Source organism: Schistocerca americana, chromosome X (genome assembly GCF_021461395.2).
Source record: "Schistocerca americana isolate TAMUIC-IGC-003095 chromosome X, iqSchAmer2.1, whole genome shotgun sequence".
Taxonomy (NCBI): Eukaryota; Metazoa; Arthropoda; class Insecta; order Orthoptera; family Acrididae; genus Schistocerca; species Schistocerca americana.
In genome coordinates this window covers 255,597,301-255,615,020 of record NC_060130.1, presented here as the reverse complement: position 1 = coordinate 255,615,020, position 17,720 = coordinate 255,597,301, and the positions used below count along the sequence as shown (strand labels likewise).

Genomic DNA, 17,720 nt, shown 5'->3' with positions numbered 1-17,720 from the left:
AGATTCCCTATTCCACAATAACAGGTTAGCTCGTAAGATACTTTGGCATTTTATAGGAGTTTTTTTAAAGTGTAAAACTGCAAAATATTTTTTTGTATATATTTGTAGTGTCATATGTCTATTTTTCAACTGTCAGGTTCTTACTATACTGTGTACAGTTAATCAAAACAAATTGTTGCAGATCATACAGGTATACTAAAACTCACTGACTTTGGGTTTGCTAAAGAAACCTTTTCGAAGGATACACTGCAAACACCATGCTACACACCATATTACGTTGGTAAGTATAAAGTTTCAGATTGTAGCTCTATAGATTTATTTGTATAGTTTATGTACTAGTCCAAAATTGGTTTAATGTGTCTATATTACTGTGTGTGTGTGTGTGTGTGTGTGTGTGTGTGTGTGTGTGTGTGTGTGTGTGTGGGCGCGCGCGCGCACAGGTGCGCGCACCAGTGCGTGTGCGTGTATTTTAGTTTGGTAAATTCAGTTATATTTTGTTCTTTAATTAATGAAATATATCTCCTGAAGTCTGTGATTTATTCCCATCAACAGTGAATTTTCAGTGTTAAGCTCTATTTCTCATTTGGATGTTAATGTATTATAAATGAAAGAAGATTATTTACTGTATATTTTCAGAACCTGCCTTATTTGAGTGATTTTATCAGTTGGTTACTTTGATACTGTGCATGTCAAGTGAAAGAATTGCAATGAAAGTTGTCTGTTTTAAGAGTGATCGAAGGAACTACATTAATGAATGATCATTCCCCACCCTCGCCCCTCCCAAAAAAAGAACAAAATAAAAAGTAAAAAATAAAAAAAGTCCATAGTGAACACTTAAATTTGACTCTGACATGTTTCAGTTGAGAGGACATATACAACAATACTGAAAATGTGCTGAAAGGCAAACAGCATAGGCAATGGCAATTACAGTGATTGTAAGTGCTTGAGACTGACACTATATCCATATGTTTGGACAGTTCCATTTTTGTGTAAGATTGATTACCTTTATTGCCATTAGTTATTCTTCGGATTTGTGAGGTGCTCTACAATTGTCATTCGCAATCGGAATTATGTTGTGACATGTATTGTACATGTGGTGATAGTGCCACTCACTATCATAGGTGAAGATTTTGCAAGGAAGAGAGATTGTCAGTCAGTCTCGGTTGATAAGCATTTGTAGTCATGACAAACTGTATGGTGAGACATAGTTTTCGACAAGTGTATACATTAGAAAAGGGGGGGGGGGGGTGGGGGGGAGATTAACGATTAGAGCAAGGCGACAGTGGTTATGGTAATGGACTTACATAGAGGAGGAATGGGATTCAAATCCTTATTGAGCCATCCACACAAAGGATTTTGGTATTTTTCTTACATCTCTCTAAATTAATGCTGGGATGCTTCATTTTAAAAGGACATCGTCACACTCCTTCGCTGTACTTGTTCAATCCAAGCTAGTGCTCGAACTATACTGGTATCACTGTTGATGGGACTTAAAACCATGAAATTTGCTGCTTTTTGTAATTTATTTTAAATGATGGAAAACCCAGGATCGAATACTCACAATATTATGCAAAGGATAGCTTGCTACTCACCATGTTGTAGAGATATTGAGTCACAGACAGGCACAACAGAAAGACTGCTAAAGCTTTCGGCCAAAAGGCCTCCTTCTGACACACACACACACACACACACACACACACACACACACAAAGGCAACTCACGCATACACGACCACTGTCGTGACTGCTGAGGACAGACAAATCTGACCTCAGTATTCAGAGACAAAGGTTTGTGTGTGTGTGTGTGTGTGTGTGTGTGTGTTTTCTCTTTAATTCAGAAGGTGGTCATTTTGATCTCAACTCCCATGGCTGTTTTCAGCTCAACACCCATGGCTGTTTTCAACTGTTTTCAGTCTTAACAAATAACAAAAAACCAATGACAAAGAATGAATAATAAAGATGCAGAATAACAGTTGATATCAACCATGAAAACCATCACTTAATGAAAGCACAATGAAATAAAGTGTGGAGGATGAAGGCACAGGTATGTATCAGGAGGGGACCATGTGATCAGCAACTGATGATGACACTGTCTGTCAAAACTTCATGAGTAACCTTGATGGTGACATGACACGGCGTTATGACCAGTGTGGATGTCACCATTTGAAATGAATGCATTGTGGAATATTTTGGCATGCCATGCTGTGATGTGGCAGCCAGTGTGAAATGTGAATTGGCCTTAATATGAGAAAAGAAAGAAGCTATGTTTGATATATTCTTGCAGCCCTTTATAAATTGTTCCTCAGAGTGAGGTGAAAGCAGACTTTGTTTAACTGTTTGCCTCAACAAATAAATATGTTTTGAAAGGATTCAGCCTTGAGCAAAGACATTTGTCCACTTTCTTGCCTATACTGGTTTTAGTGATTTCACCATCAGTGGGTTCCCTTTACATTTCTGTCAAACCACAAGTAGAATATTACAAGGCAAGTATTATGTAAAATTTTGGGATTATGGTCATTATATCAAAACACCATCACAAAATATATATCTTAGTAGCACACATTGTTCTTCATGTTGGTATCATTCATCTGCAGTACAGATATTTTGGTAATTTGTCATCTGCAACTAAATAAGCATTTCTCTACAGTACATCACTTTATAGAACATAAAGTTGGGACTAAAATTATACTATCAGATGATTCCATGTCAAATTGAGCCTGAGGCTTATTTTTAATATTTTTTAAATTTAATTTGTCATAATTTTCTGAATCTACGAAAGTTAAATTTTACTGTCTTAAAAATTATTAAAATTACTTCAGGAAATATTGTTAAACAAAGTTGTCAATCCTGCAGATAAGGAAGGAAAACTACATGTTTGCATTTTATGTTAACAGCTATTTCAATTTAGGTTGTACCCATTGTTGATTCAACTGTTAAGTTGCAAGAGCTGGACCTTATCTTTCAGATAAACTTCAGTTTTTAAAAAAAGGTAAGTTATTAATCATGCAACTAATTCAGAAAATTGACTATGCATTTAGTATGCCACCTGTGACAAACATGAAAAAGTTTACTTCTAACTCTGCATATAGCAATTGAGTTTATTTTAGGTTAGGTGTGAGAAAAGCAAATAAAAACATCCATTGACCCATAGTTTATAACTGACCAGGTACAATTGTTAAAAGTAATTGGGTCCCAACCATGACAGATTTTTGCATTGTCACTATCAATCTAAACCATTTCACACTTCTTGTTGTTATGTTGGTTGGTATTAAAACTGTGTTAATAGCTTACCCTAATACAGACTTATTATTTATTCAGAAAATGGGGAAAACATCAGGAGAGTGCATGAGAAAACTTCAAAACAAGTTGAACAAAGATGCCAGCAAATACAACACTCGTAAATACAAAGAAAAAGAACAGGATAGAAGAAGACTGGGAAATTTGAAGATAAAGACAGCCTCCTGTGAAGAATTTTTAATTGAATATTGGAAGAAGGAAGCTGAAAGGCAAAGAAAGTGCTGGCTGAGACTAAAGTCTGTGCCAATTGAAGTGAGCTTGAGACCTGTGCTTCCGGTTAGGGTGATAGAAATGTCCCCAGTCTCTCGTCAAAGCTGTTTCTCAGGTAAAGAGGTGCTTCTTTTCAGCCCCCCCAAAAAAATCTGTAGTCATAAAAAAAGCTTGCATGAGAAAGCCTGCCTAAAAAGAAACCAAAGCAGAGTTTGTTAGCAGACAGGAAAAATCTTGTAAACATACATATGACAATCTGCTAAAATACAATTTTTTTTTCACAAGTGATGAAATCAGCAGGCAGACACATACTATAAAGGATGCTGAGTATATTGTAGACCCAGCATCTGGGAAAAGAGTTAGCTTGCAGAAACTTCATATAAATATGACATTTAAGAAAGCGTGTTTTGCTGTTCAAGGAAGAAAATCCAGATATTGATATCACAATTGTATGGATTGCAGCCTAAAAACATCTACTAACCTCGGAAATGTGTGTGCAAATAGTGTGCTAACTTAAATTTCCTCATTGAGGCCATTCACAAGAAAGTTTCACTGCTGCTCACACTGACTTTGAGTCTTGTGTGCTGTGACCTACAATGGGAGACATGCATGACAAGTGAATGTAAAAAGTGCATCATGAGTTTGCAGGAATTAACTGGTGGAAAGTGAAATTATTTATGTGAAATAATTTCTTATTGTGAAATTTATTTATGTGAAATAATTTCTTTAAACAATGGACAAAAATGAGGGTCGCCATAAACAAGTGACTGTTAATGGAACTATTGACGAAACTATTAATGAGCTTCAGCCTCAACTCAAGAAATTCAAAGAGCAGTTTTTTTGCCAAAAGTAAGCAATCTGCAACTTTCTAAACAGAAAGCATCATTTTGTGGTGATAAAGTGATATTGCAAATAGATTTTGCAGAAAACTATGTATCACTGACACAAGACAAGGGTGCAAAATGCCCACTGGAGCCATACACAAGTTCAGTTATCACTGTTCATGTTTATTTGAAGTTGCAGTTGTGAGTGACCAACTGTCATGAAAAGTATTGAGTTTGAAACTTCCTGGCAGATTAAAACTGTGTGCCCGACCGAGACTCGAACTCGGGACCTTTGCCTTTCGCGGGCAAGTGCTCTACCATCAGAGCTACCGAAGCACGACTCACGCCCGGTACTCACAGCTTTACTTCTGCCAGTATCTCGTCTCCTACCTTCCAAACTTTACAGAAGCTCTCCTGCGAACCTGGAGATGGTAGAGCACTTGCCCGCGAAAGGCAAAGGTCCCGAGTTCGAGTCTCGGTTGGGCACACAGTTTTAATCTGCCAGGAAGTTTCATGTCAGCGCACACTCCGCTGCAGAGTGAAAATCTCATTCTGGAGTATTGAGTTTGTTTGTCTGAAGATAAGTTAACTTAAACAAGAGCTTCCAAACTTGATCTTGGTTAGAATTTTTCTGGTGGTTGCATAGGTCAGTTAGAGCATGAATTCACTGTTTCTAACCTCTGCTATATGATGCAAGTGTCTGAAGAATGATTTCTCCCTGTAATGTCACATGTGAAAGGTGCGATGGATGGCATCAGTAATGTAACAAGAAGTGGCTGGAATAAAGTTAAGCAATGAGAAGTCATCAGCAATGCACAGGAACTTTAAAAGACTGAGCCGCATCAGCCATTTGTGGAGTAACTTTCTTCTTTAGACAAGATATCAAATTGATGAAAACGCGCACATTCTGGACAGACACTGGAAATCTATTAAAAACATGAGAGATTCACAGCAAGTATTACTTCAGTGGCTACAATACATGACTCCTAATATGTTGCAGAAGGTTTCTAAATCTGATTTAGAGAAAGTGCAGGTTTTCAACTTTATGTCCAAAAAATATATATATTCCCTCAGGTATTCAGACTCTGAGATGAGTGGTGATGAATCATACCCTCAATGACTGACACACACACACACACACACACACACACACACACACACACACACACTCCCCAAATCCCCAAGAAGTTGCAGGTTCAGAACCAGCTGTGGAAAAAATTGCCGGAAACATTTATTTTGGTGGAGATTCAAATGGCAAGAAGGAAATCAAAAGAATGAAGGTACACTGCCGTTGCACAAAGGTGTTAAAGAAAATGGAGAAATACAAATTGCATGTATGAGACCTGTAGGACAAAGGGGTTCAGAGCTGATGAGAAGCATGTATTCTACCTCGAGTTTGAACAATTAGATGAAAACTCAACTGTATAGTGGTAGAGATTTTAAAGTGAAATAATTAGGTAACCAGGTCTTTAATACTGTACTGAAATTTATCTTCTTTATACATAACAGTACTTTCCTAGAAGGTTATTTAAATAAGAAGGAATGTATGAAAATGTTAACTACTCATTCAGCTACCAACTGATATAAAATTAATTTTAAATTAAAAAATTGTTCTGCTTAAAATGATTCCCAACTGTGACAGTTGCCTATTGCATCGATGAGGTCTTCAATTGCAATTTTTATAAGTATTAACAATTTAATATTTACTAATATTTCATCATGTACAGCATTGTTTTATTAGTGCAAACGTAATGTTTTCAAAAGAAAATACGTGCATAATTCACTGAGTTCTTGTAAAATGTTCATGGGCATTCAATGCTGTGTCAATTTGCTGTCCCGCCCCGTGACAAAGTTTTAAACATGATTAACAGGTCAGTTTGTGAACTTCTGACATTCAGATTTAAAGGGAAGCTAAAACAGCTGTTCATATGATGACCAATGAATCTTTAATTTATTTCAATTTATACATTGTTATGTTAGCTTTTGATTGTTGAAAAATATAGTGCAACTGTCCCACCCGTGACAGTAGAATCTCCTATAGGTAGAGGCACCTGTCTGTGGTGAAAATTTTTTGCTTGGTTTTGTCATTTTTAAAAAGCTACTTTAGTATATTTTTCGCTACTTTTATATCATTTTGTCAAAAATTTCAGTAAATTTTATTTCTACTTTCCAGCAATATAAGCTAAATGAAAAATTATTGATTGCATATTTGCAGTGAAACATTTTTCATTTTTACATAAATTCAAAAACTATGAAAAGGTATGAAAAGTAGACATCTGATGAACACACACATCAAAAGCATGAATGTTTGGAGACCATTTATCCTGCCACTTAAATAAGTATGGCCTAGCCTATGTACGTAATCAACAAATCAGTCTGACAAAGACAAGGATACCTTGACTTCCATGTTATTGGAGTCAGAGCTGTACTCCTGTCACACATATTATTACAATCTGTTGCAAAATGACCTCTCACTGCTTTCACTGCACCTTCCATAAAATGCCCATACTCTGATTTCAGGGAAAGAATAGCAGTCACATCAACATCTTTACCTTCTCTACTAGAACTAGCAACTATGTCCATAACACTGTGTGTGGTTTAAGATATTGTGATGTTGAAAGTTCTTGTTGAAAGAGTTTGCTTCATTAGCTGTGAGATTTCAACACTCGTATCACATTTCATTATGTTTCTTGTATCAAACAATTTATTTATAGAAGAAATGACACTCTTATCATGTGTCACACCACATCAAGTGGTTTAGTTTTATCAGGCTTGTACAGATGGAACAGGGATATTAAATATACTTGCGTTTGCTTAGGCAGTTTATGAAGTTTATTAGCTGTTTGAAAGGTCACTAAGCTTAGATTGTAGAACATGAATTAATGGTATCTTGTAGCTACGTCAGCAGCAAGTTGCAACATTTTGAGCAATTCTCAACAAGAAAAATTGTGGGACACTGAATTTTTTTTGTTTTACTTTATTAGAGGTCAAGGCTTTAAAATAATTCACAGCAACACCCTCCTCTTCAGCAGTTTCAACAACGGTGAAGTGTTCTCAAAGGTACTTGACACTTTTAAACCAAGAGTTCCACCACCTGGTGAAGACAATAATAGGGAAAAGTTAAACTTTTGTGGCATCACTTTCATACTTATGATTTAAGGATTGAATGTATGCATGCTTTCTCTTTCGGGTATTAAGGAAGATATGACTTTTATCCATTGTGGATGTGGAACACTGCGACTGTGGTGTGAAAAGGTTTTCAGAAATTACTGCAACCAGTCGCCTTTTATGTAGATGTATTTTATTTAACCATGACCGGTTTCGAGCTGCCTAGCAACTCATCATCAGATGGTATATACATTTAGTGCTTTTTTGTACCCATTGTGTGGGTGGTTGAGTATCTGTGGCTAGACAGAAACGAGAACAAATAATCGCTACATGTGGTACAGTAACACGAAATATTTACAGCATAATTTATGTTTAACGTATAAGAACAAATAATCACTACATGTGGTACAGTTACACGAAATATTTACAGTTTAATTTACGTTTTGAGGTGTTACTTACAGATAAATCTTTCTGCAGGTATATATATATCTCTTTTAGGCGTATTTTTGAAACCATTGTGTCTTGTTTTTCACAATTTCACAAGTTAAAACTTTCACTAGATGTAGATTACTTGTATGAGGCACTGTTGGAAACATATATCTTGTTTTTCGTAAACATCGCTGAACACACTTAGCCACAGATACGAATACAGGATTTACACATTATAAACAAGCCAAAGATTGCAATATAACTACAGTATCAAAGATTTCAAGTTGACCAGAGGCATTATTAGTCATCACACACACTGACAAGAGATTTGTCTTTATTACATAGAAAATAAATGTAAATTAGCTTAAACTAGTAAAATGTTTATTTATAAATTAACTGTGCAATTTAACAGGTATATAAAAAACTAGATTTTTTACATTATATTTCAGTTACATTTAAGATAATTGGTATTGAGAGTATTATGACAGCTAATTTCTTGCTCCTTCCATTGGCTGATCTTGGCATATGATGTCTGGGATGAGAGGTTGATGGTTAACTTGAAATAATAAGTGATGCTGATACTAGAAAGGGTGTGGAAAAGGAGTTGGCGGTGGGGGGGGGGGGTGTATAGGAAAAAGGAGAGGGGGGGGGGTTGAGAGGGTGATGTGGAGAGAGAAGAGGGGGGGGGGGGGGCATTTTGTTTCTGAATGACTGTTTAGTTTTTTAAGTTCAAAGAATCCTTAAAATTCTGAAAGAAGGAGTTATTCGCCAATTCTGTCTGCTCATTTAAAATGGTATGTGGGGAATTATGTTTGTGGGTAAAAATCTCTAATTGTTCGAGAAGATCCATCTTGAATCCCTTGTCTACAGTGTGTAGGATTTGAAGGTTAGTTTTAATGTCTGTTATGGAATGTTTATTATCTGCTAGATGGGTAGCAAAAGTGGATCTATTTAAGTTGTTTAGGCGAAGTGCATCAGTGTGCTCTTTGTATCGGATCTCAAAATTTCTACCTGTTTGCCCTATGTAGTAGCAGGAGCAGCTGTCACATCTTAATTTATATATACCAGATTTTTGGTAGGGTGTGCTGGCTCTTTTGGTGTTGTGGACTATTTTGTTCTGTATTTTGTTGTTAGTGTGAAAACTTATTTTGACATTATGTGGTTTGAATAGCTTAGCAAGTTTGTATGAGATATTGCCGAGAAACGGCATACAAACGAACTTGGTTTCTTCTGCTACTGAGGTCTGGCTTACTGGTTTTGCTTTGTTAGATATAATGTTTTTATCTAATTTTTCCAATTATGCTTGGGTCATAAGCATTGTTTGATGCTATTGTTTTTAATATATTGATTTCATTAATTTTTGCAGTAGGATCAGCTTGAATCTTGTTGATACGGTTAAGTGCTGATTTGAAAAAAGCTAGTTTATGCTGATTTGGGTGGCATGATGTATTGTTTATTATGACATCTGAAGTGGTGGGTTTCCTATATATCTGAAATTTATGTTTGTTGTTGTGATGTGTTATGTTTAGGTCAAGAAAATAGATACCTTTTTGGGTTTGGTGTTCTACTGTGAACTGTATTTTGGGGTGAACATTATTAAGTTTACCAGCTAAGGCCTCAATTTCAGTGGCTGTCCCATCATATAATATCAGGGTGTCATCAACATATCGTTTATAATAAATGATTTTGTCTGTTTCTATTGGGTTTGCTTTAAAGAATTTAATTTCGAGATCATTAATGTAGATGTCAGCAAGAAGGCCAGCTAGACTACTGCCCATTGCTAGACCATCATGTTGAATATATATTTTGTTGTTGAAGGTGAAGTAATTGTGGGACAGCACTAATTCAAGTAAATCCATCAGCTCACAGATTTCCATGTCACTTAACTTTTTATGTTGTAATAAGTTATTTTTTATTATTCGAAGTGTGTCTATTATAGGTATGTTTGTGTACAGGTTGATAATATCAAGGGATGCAAAGTTAGCTGCATTGGGAATGGAAATTTCTCTGATACTGTCAATCAAATCATAGGTGTTTTTTATGGAATAATTGGTTGGGAATGTGAATTCCATAAATAGCCCAGGGTACAAAGTGACTAAAAAACTGCATGAAATACTCAAGAAATATTATACATTCCCAACCAATTATTCCATAAAAAACACCTATGATTTGATTGACAGTATCAGAGAAATTTCCATTCCCAATGCAGCTAACTTTGCATCCCTTGATATTATCAACCTGTACACAAACATACCTATAATAGACACACTTCGAATAATAAAAAATAACTTATTACAACATAAAAAGTTAAGTGACATGGAAATCTGTGAGCTGATGGATTTACTTGAATTAGTGCTGTCCCACAATTACTTCACCTTCAACAACAAAATATATATTCAACATGATGGTCTAGCAATGGGCAGTAGTCTAGCTGGCCTTCTTGCTGACATCTACATTAATGATCTCGAAATTAAATTCTTTAAAGCAAACCCAATAGAAACAGACAAAATCATTTATTATAAACGATATGTTGATGACACCCTGATATTATATGATGGGACAGCCACTGAAATTGAGGCCTTAGCTGGTAAACTTAATAATGTTCACCCCAAAATACAGTTCACAGTAGAACACCAAACCCAAAAAGGTATCTATTTTCTTGACCTAAACATAACACATCACAACAACAAACATAAATTTCAGATATATAGGAAACCCACCACTTCAGATGTCATAATAAACAATACATCATGCCACCCAAATCAGCATAAACTAGCTTTTTTCAAATCAGCACTTAACCGTATCAACAAGATTCAAGCTGATCCTACTGCAAAAATTAATGAAATCAATATATTAAAAACAATAGCATCAAACAATGCTTATGACCCAAGCATAATTGGAAAAATTAGATAAAAACATTATATCTAACAAAGCAAAACCAGTAAGCCAGACCTCAGTAGCAGAAGAAACCAAGTTCGTTTGTATGCCGTTTCTCGGCAATATCTCATACAAACTTGCTAAGCTATTCAAACCACATAATGTCAAAATAAGTTTTCACACTAACAACAAAATACAGAACAAAATAGTCCACAACACCAAAAGAGCCAGCACACCCTACCAAAAATCTGGTATATATAAATTAAGATGTGACAGCTGCTCCTGCTACTACATAGGGCAAACAGGTAGAAATTTTGAGATCCGATACAAAGAGCACACTGATGCACTTCGCCTAAACAACTTAAATAGATCCACTTTTGCTACCCATCTAGCAGATAATAAACATTCCATAACAGACATTAAAACTAACCTTCAAATCCTACACACTGTAGACAAGGGATTCAAGATGGATCTTCTCGAACAATTAGAGATTTTTACCCACAAACATAATTCCCCACATACCATTTTAAATGAGCAGACAGAATTGGCGAATAACTCCTTCTTTCAGAATTTTAAGGATTCTTTGAACTTAAAAAACTAAACAGTCATTCAGAAACAAAATGCCCCCCCCCCTCTTCTCTCTCCACATCACCCTCTCAACCCCCCCCCCCCTCTCCTTTTTCCTATACACCCCCCCCCCCCCCCACCGCCAACTCCTTTTCCACACCCTTTCAAGTATCAGCATCACTTATTATTTCAAGTTAACCATCAACCTCTCATCCCAGACATCATATGCCAAGATCAGCCAATGGAAGGAGCAAGAAATTAGCTGTCATAATACTCTCAATACCAATTATCTTAAATGTAACTGAAATATAATGTAAAAAATCTAGTTTTTTATATACCTGTTAAATTGCACAGTTAATTTATAAATAAACATTTTACTAGTTTAAGCTAATTTACATTTATTTTCTATGTAATAAAGACAAATCTCTTGTCAGTGTGTGTGATGACTAATAATGCCTCTGGTCAACTTGAAATCTTTGATACTGTAGTTATATTGCAATCTTTGGCTTGTTTATAATGTGTAAATCCTGTATTCGTATCTGTGGCTAAGTGTGTTCAGCGATGTTTACGAAAAACAAGATATATGTTTCCAACAGTGCCTCATACAAGTAATCTACATCTAGTGAAAGTTTTAACTTGTGAAATTGTGAAAAACAAGACACAATGGTTTCAAAAATACGCCTAAAAGAGATATATATATACCTGCAGAAAGATTTATCTGTAAGTAACACCTCAAAACGTAAATTAAACTGTAAATATTTCGTGTAACTGTACCACATGTAGTGATTATTTGTTCTTATACGTTAAACATAAATTATGCTGTAAATATTTCGTGTTACTGTACCACATGTAGCGATTATTTGTTCTCGTTTCTGTCTAGCCACAGATACTCAACCACCCACACAATGGGTACAAAAAAGCACTAAATGTATATACTATCTGATGATGAGTTGCTAGGCAGCTCGAAACCGGTCATGGTTAAATAAAATACATCTACATAAAAGGCGACTGGTTGCAGTAATTTCTGAAAACCTTTAAGGAAGATATGTTTTGCCTACACAACAGAATGGTTCAAATGACAGAGTTCTCACACACTGCTCACAAAATTTAATTTGTGAACCCAGCACTGCATGTGTAATAACACTTTTGGTACTGAAATTAAAGTTCCTGAATTACACTCATAATTGATTTTGAACATTCTGTAGCATTTGTATTTTGCAATAACTTTCATTCTCCCAACGAACAACTTCTGAAGTTTACCATCACCACCACTAAGTACTTTTATCAGAACCATAAACACACACTGCTATTTTCTGTCCATTGTTTCATTGCAAAGAATTGAAACTTTCTCATCTTTTACAGCTTCTTCTAATCTTTCTTCCACCTCTTTTATGAAACAAGATACAGAACCTTCCCTCAATCTTCCATCTGAGGCCAAGTCTCCAGCACTTTAAAAATGTCAATATGCCTGATATTAGAGTACTACTTAACACCATTTAAGAAACTAAATTATCGAATAAGAAAAAGAGCATAACCACACAGTTACTAATTTTCCGTGGAGTACTGAATCGATTTGAAAATGCTCTTGGGGATGATTGATCATCATTTGTGGTATGTATTGTGCCTGCGATTGCATTTGTCTTCAGTGGTTTCAGCTCACTAGTCTTCGTATTTTGCCATGCCTAATATCAGAATAATAATAAAAAAAGTGGATATTGGTTTGATTGTAGGCTTCTGGTTGCCAACATAGTGACCGCACATTGTTGCAGCAGACTCGCATACATGTAAAGAGGGGATTGCCAACTTCACTACATCATCCCAAAACTTCATGCTGTAAACATTATGACATCTTGACACATTACAGTTTGGTTAGGTTGAGTAGGTAACTATATTGCTACATTTTCAATTTCTTGCTGTAAGAGCAAAGAAAAGTTTGAATTTTGCTGATTCGAAAGAGCTCAGTCTCGTTCTTGCTATAAAAGTAAAACTAGTTTTTCAAGCAGTATGATGGGTTCTAGGTAAGCACGTAGGAATTATCTTCCCTCTCAGCTATATTTCATTACATAAAACCCTGTCTGTCTGTTTTTGATAACACTACAAAAATTGCTGTTCTGAAGCCCCTCAATTGAACTGGCACCAGTATAAGTTAAACTCGTCTTTGTTCCCCTCCAAAAATGTGTAATATTATAAAAACCTGGTACATATTTGTTCATCCACTGAGCTTCGGATGATAAACCTTTTCCAGTGAAGTAGTAGCCACTATGAAAGCTCAAGTTGTTGATAAAATAGATTCTTGTTTATCAGTTTGCACTTGTTTCACCACTGCAGACTGTCTGTGAGAGTTACTTGTCTTTTGATACTTATCATTAGCATCTTCTTCTCCTTGTTCTCCTATGGGAAGAACTGTCATTAATATGTTTTAGGCACATATCCTTTCTGTACCACGCAATTCATGCATTGCCATATTTATACACAAGTATATCTCTAATTTTGTGAAACGTAAAATCCTTCGAGTGAAAATTCTTTTTATTCAGCAAAAACTGTCACTACCATACTAGTAAACTACAGCATAAAACAAATCTCAAAATATAAAATTGAATGCATTGGTGATTAACAACAATTTCCAACATGTAATACGTAGCTATATCAAAGAAAGCACCAGACATCGTTGAACATCTTACTTCCCTTTGCAGGAAATGAAGTTAGCAATACTTGGTATGATATAAGATACTGATGTATATCAAAGTAGTGCAGGATTGATTGTCATTGATGTTCGAATTTCTTTGCTGTCACTTGAATCAAATTTTGACCGTTAACTTTAAATGATGTGATTCAACACAGTTTCATTGATTATTTCTGAATTTATTTTGATTATTTGGCTTTTCTGCAAAATTTGTAAAATTTTAGGATTTCATGCTTTGCAAAAAACAGGTGTCTCTACCTGTTGGTGTTTGGCGTATTCTGCACTTTGTTAATGTAACTTAGCTTACTGCTTATCTTTATTTTTGGCCAGTGGTTCTTGACAACAATATATTCTACAAAGTGGAGTGATATGTCACTGTTAAGGGCTTTTGTGTATTATTTGTATCTAATGTTGAAAATTTAAATGCCTGCCCAGTCTTGTATTCTTGACATGTGAAATGATAAAGCCCAGATGTGATGTTTCATCTGTGTTGTTGTCATTGTCCTTAGTTTTTTCATGTTGATTTACCAGTTCTGTAGACTATTTCCAGTCCTTGTTTTCCGAGTGTTACCAACCACGCTGAAATGAAATGTGAAAATACGGCTTCTTAATTTGGTCAGGAAGGAAAATAAGGAAGGACTAGACCAATGAGGATTTGTCACAGTTCATTCACTGGTACAATAATTTTGGACAGACCCAATTTAATTAAACAACAGTTAATTTGAATACTTAACAATAATCAGTGATGGCAGAAAACATCAATTGTAGCTCGCACGCAATCACTGTTTCCAAGACTATAAGATAAAAGACCAATGATACAAAGTTGAAACCAGATGTAAACAGCCATAAAAATTACCAAAGCTTCCTGAGCAGAAGATACCAATAAAAAATTTAATAAAACTGAACTGATCACAAAATAGGCCACTGCCAGAAAATTCTTATACTAAAATACAAACTGACCTAAGAAGAACAAAATATTTAAAACCTCATAAAACAGATATGGTAGCAAGGCTTACAGGGTCCCACAATAATAGTCAATTAATTAAAATTTACATTGAATAAGTATGACTGTTGAGACCTTAACCACTAGTAACATGTTTAAATAACTTAAAGAAGCAATAAATTATAAAGAGAGAGCCTCTTCTAATTAAATAGAGTGACTCAGAATTGCTTTAAAATTTCAACTTTAAAGCTTTAAAGGCCATAGCTGTGCTTGGAAGAAATAACACTCCAGAAGACGGACAGTCGAACTTTTTCTGCCCAAGCCTTGTGCACAGAATTGCATAAACAGGTGGCTGTGTAAGCCGACAGGCTCCAGAATGAGTGGGCTTCACAAGGATTACTAAGCAGCATCAGGACCAGAACACAAGCAATCTTAACAAAACTCCCTGCAGCACAAATAAATTCCAATAAGTGCAAGCTCAAGCCACAGTCAAGATTATAGTAAATAATGATTTAACTCCCAATAGTTTGTCCTCTTTCTTACAGAGCAGTACTCTAAATTTAACAGTCACCTAACAAGTTAGCAGAAAAAATTAAGATACCACTTTCAGTTGGCTTAAGTAAATTTAAGAATTAAATATTTATACCAAATCTCCCTGGAACAAGTGGTTAAGCCAACCCCCAGCCAATTGCTGTAAATTCTATGGCTACTGAGCATGTACATAGTCCAAGCTAAGCTCAGAACAGACAATGTGTCCTAAAACAAAGTGAAATTTCCATATAAACCATGTAAAATAAAAGCACAATATACATGACCTGAAGCAGAATAAGCAGTACATTAGCCTCGATGAATAAGACAAGTGCACCCAAGTCCAGAAAGATGGTTAATGTTCCACCAGATAGCAACTACAAATTGAACACAACATTTACCCAAAATTTTCAAGTTAAATGTAAGTCACATGGTTCTGAACACTGACCCCGATAACATTCATGCAAGACCGCTTTCACACCAGGAATAGACAATTTGTGATAATGTTAAACATCAACTAATACGGTGCACCAGAACCAATATCAGCTGAAAGTTATTTGCTTTAGGGAAGGCTAGAATTAATAACAGGCAGATAGAAGCACTTAAACACACACAAATACTACATTGCCAACAAACTTCACAACAAGCTTCCTTGTAGAGATGAATCTAACATTAACCCAAATTAAAGGCTCCACAGACATTTAAAATCCACAAACCAAATGTCCAATAAGATGCAATGTACGATGATCCAATTAAAAATTTTAACAGACCTTTTTAATACACAAATTCTTGCTCATAAAATTCAGCGTGCAAATTCTATGGAGGCACGAACTTGAGTACCAATAAACAGAACTGGAGTATCTGAAAATTCAGTAAACACGCGTCCGATGGCTTGGCAGGTTTTTAATGATCCACTCCTGACGTTCGTTGGCACTGCAAGCCAAACGTAGGCCAACATGAGCCCTGCATATCCTTCCCAGTTTATGCTAACACAGACGTAGATGGGTAGCAACTAAAGGCCTTCTGTCCACTTGGTTGTCACTGATCATCCCGTCATGATGCCAACTGTTATATCCCTTGTGAACCCAGCAAGCTGGCTCTCCAGGCCATGCCAGAGGGAGCTGCAATCACTGGACATCATATAGCCAAAGATAGGAGCGTATTGATATCAGTACAGTATGACAGGCTGCCATGGCTCAGGTGTTTGCCTTATTTTGTGTGTGTTTGTACTTAGGTACATAAGTACCTTTTGTTTATTGTGGATGCTTATAGTTCAGGTGTGTGAAGTTTCAGTATATGAGGATGCACACATGTGCCATTGTTTGCAAGTTGTTGGTATTCTGTTTTATGTGGTGGTATTCCTTTCATCTTTGTAGTTCAGTTTGGCTATTATGTTTGTTTAATATCCATTTTCAACAGCTTTTTGTTTGGTTATTTGAAGCTCATTTTTTTAGTTGTCTGCATCGAGTGGAGCTTCGTGCAATCTGTGTCGAAGGAATTACAGACTGGCTTGTTTGTGTGTTGTTGTTCGGTTTGAGTTATTGTGAATGGACGGCGGTGGTTAGTATCCTGTATAGTGATAACTGATATTGGTGGTTGTTGTGTCTGCCTGTCTTGTGAGGTTTAGGGAATTTAACTTTTTGTACCTTTCCATTCTTAGTTTGGGTTTCATGTTTCGGTGGACTGTTCTTTTGTCATTGTGGTATGTGACTGGTTATTTCATCTAGAAGATATGACTACATAATGATACCAATATATTATTTAGTATTGTTTCAATTTTACTGCGATTTTGCAGTGGTTTCAAATATTTTGTTCTTGGTTTGATTTAAAGTTACCTTAGTTTGGAGTCCATATCAATAGTTCCACTTTATTGCAAAATTTTTCATTCCGTAAAGCAGTGTAGTGTAGAAAAATCCTTATTTAGTTGCAGATGACAAAATGTACTACAATGTCAGCTGTATTGCAGATGACAACTAGCTACATGAACAGTATGTGCTTGTAAGTTTTTAAATATAGTGCCCACAATCCTAAAACTAAACTATTCTCCTGTAACATTTTACATGGTGTTTAGCAGAAAAATAAAGAGAATCTACTGATGATTGTGAAATATCACTGAAACCTGCATGGGTGAAAATAGAAGCAAATTGGATTTGCTCAAGACAGAGTTCTTTCAGGTCATGTATTTCCTCCAGTTGATTTTAAAAACATTAGTGCTTATCATAAATGTCATATTTCCAGAACTCAAAGGCTACAGG

The 17,720-nt window shown here is 35.7% G+C and overlaps 1 protein-coding gene across 1 annotated transcript in view; it reads left to right on the top strand.

The window, feature by feature from the left end:
* LOC124555693 (MAP kinase-activated protein kinase 2) overlaps positions 1-17,720 on the top strand; it is a 103,670-nt gene that overhangs the window by 63,956 nt on the left and 21,994 nt on the right. Inside the window, exon 5 of the mRNA XM_047129696.1 lies at positions 182-280. Within this exon, the coding sequence (XP_046985652.1) occupies positions 182-280 (99 nt within the window). The remainder of the gene's footprint in view (positions 1-181; positions 281-17,720) is intronic.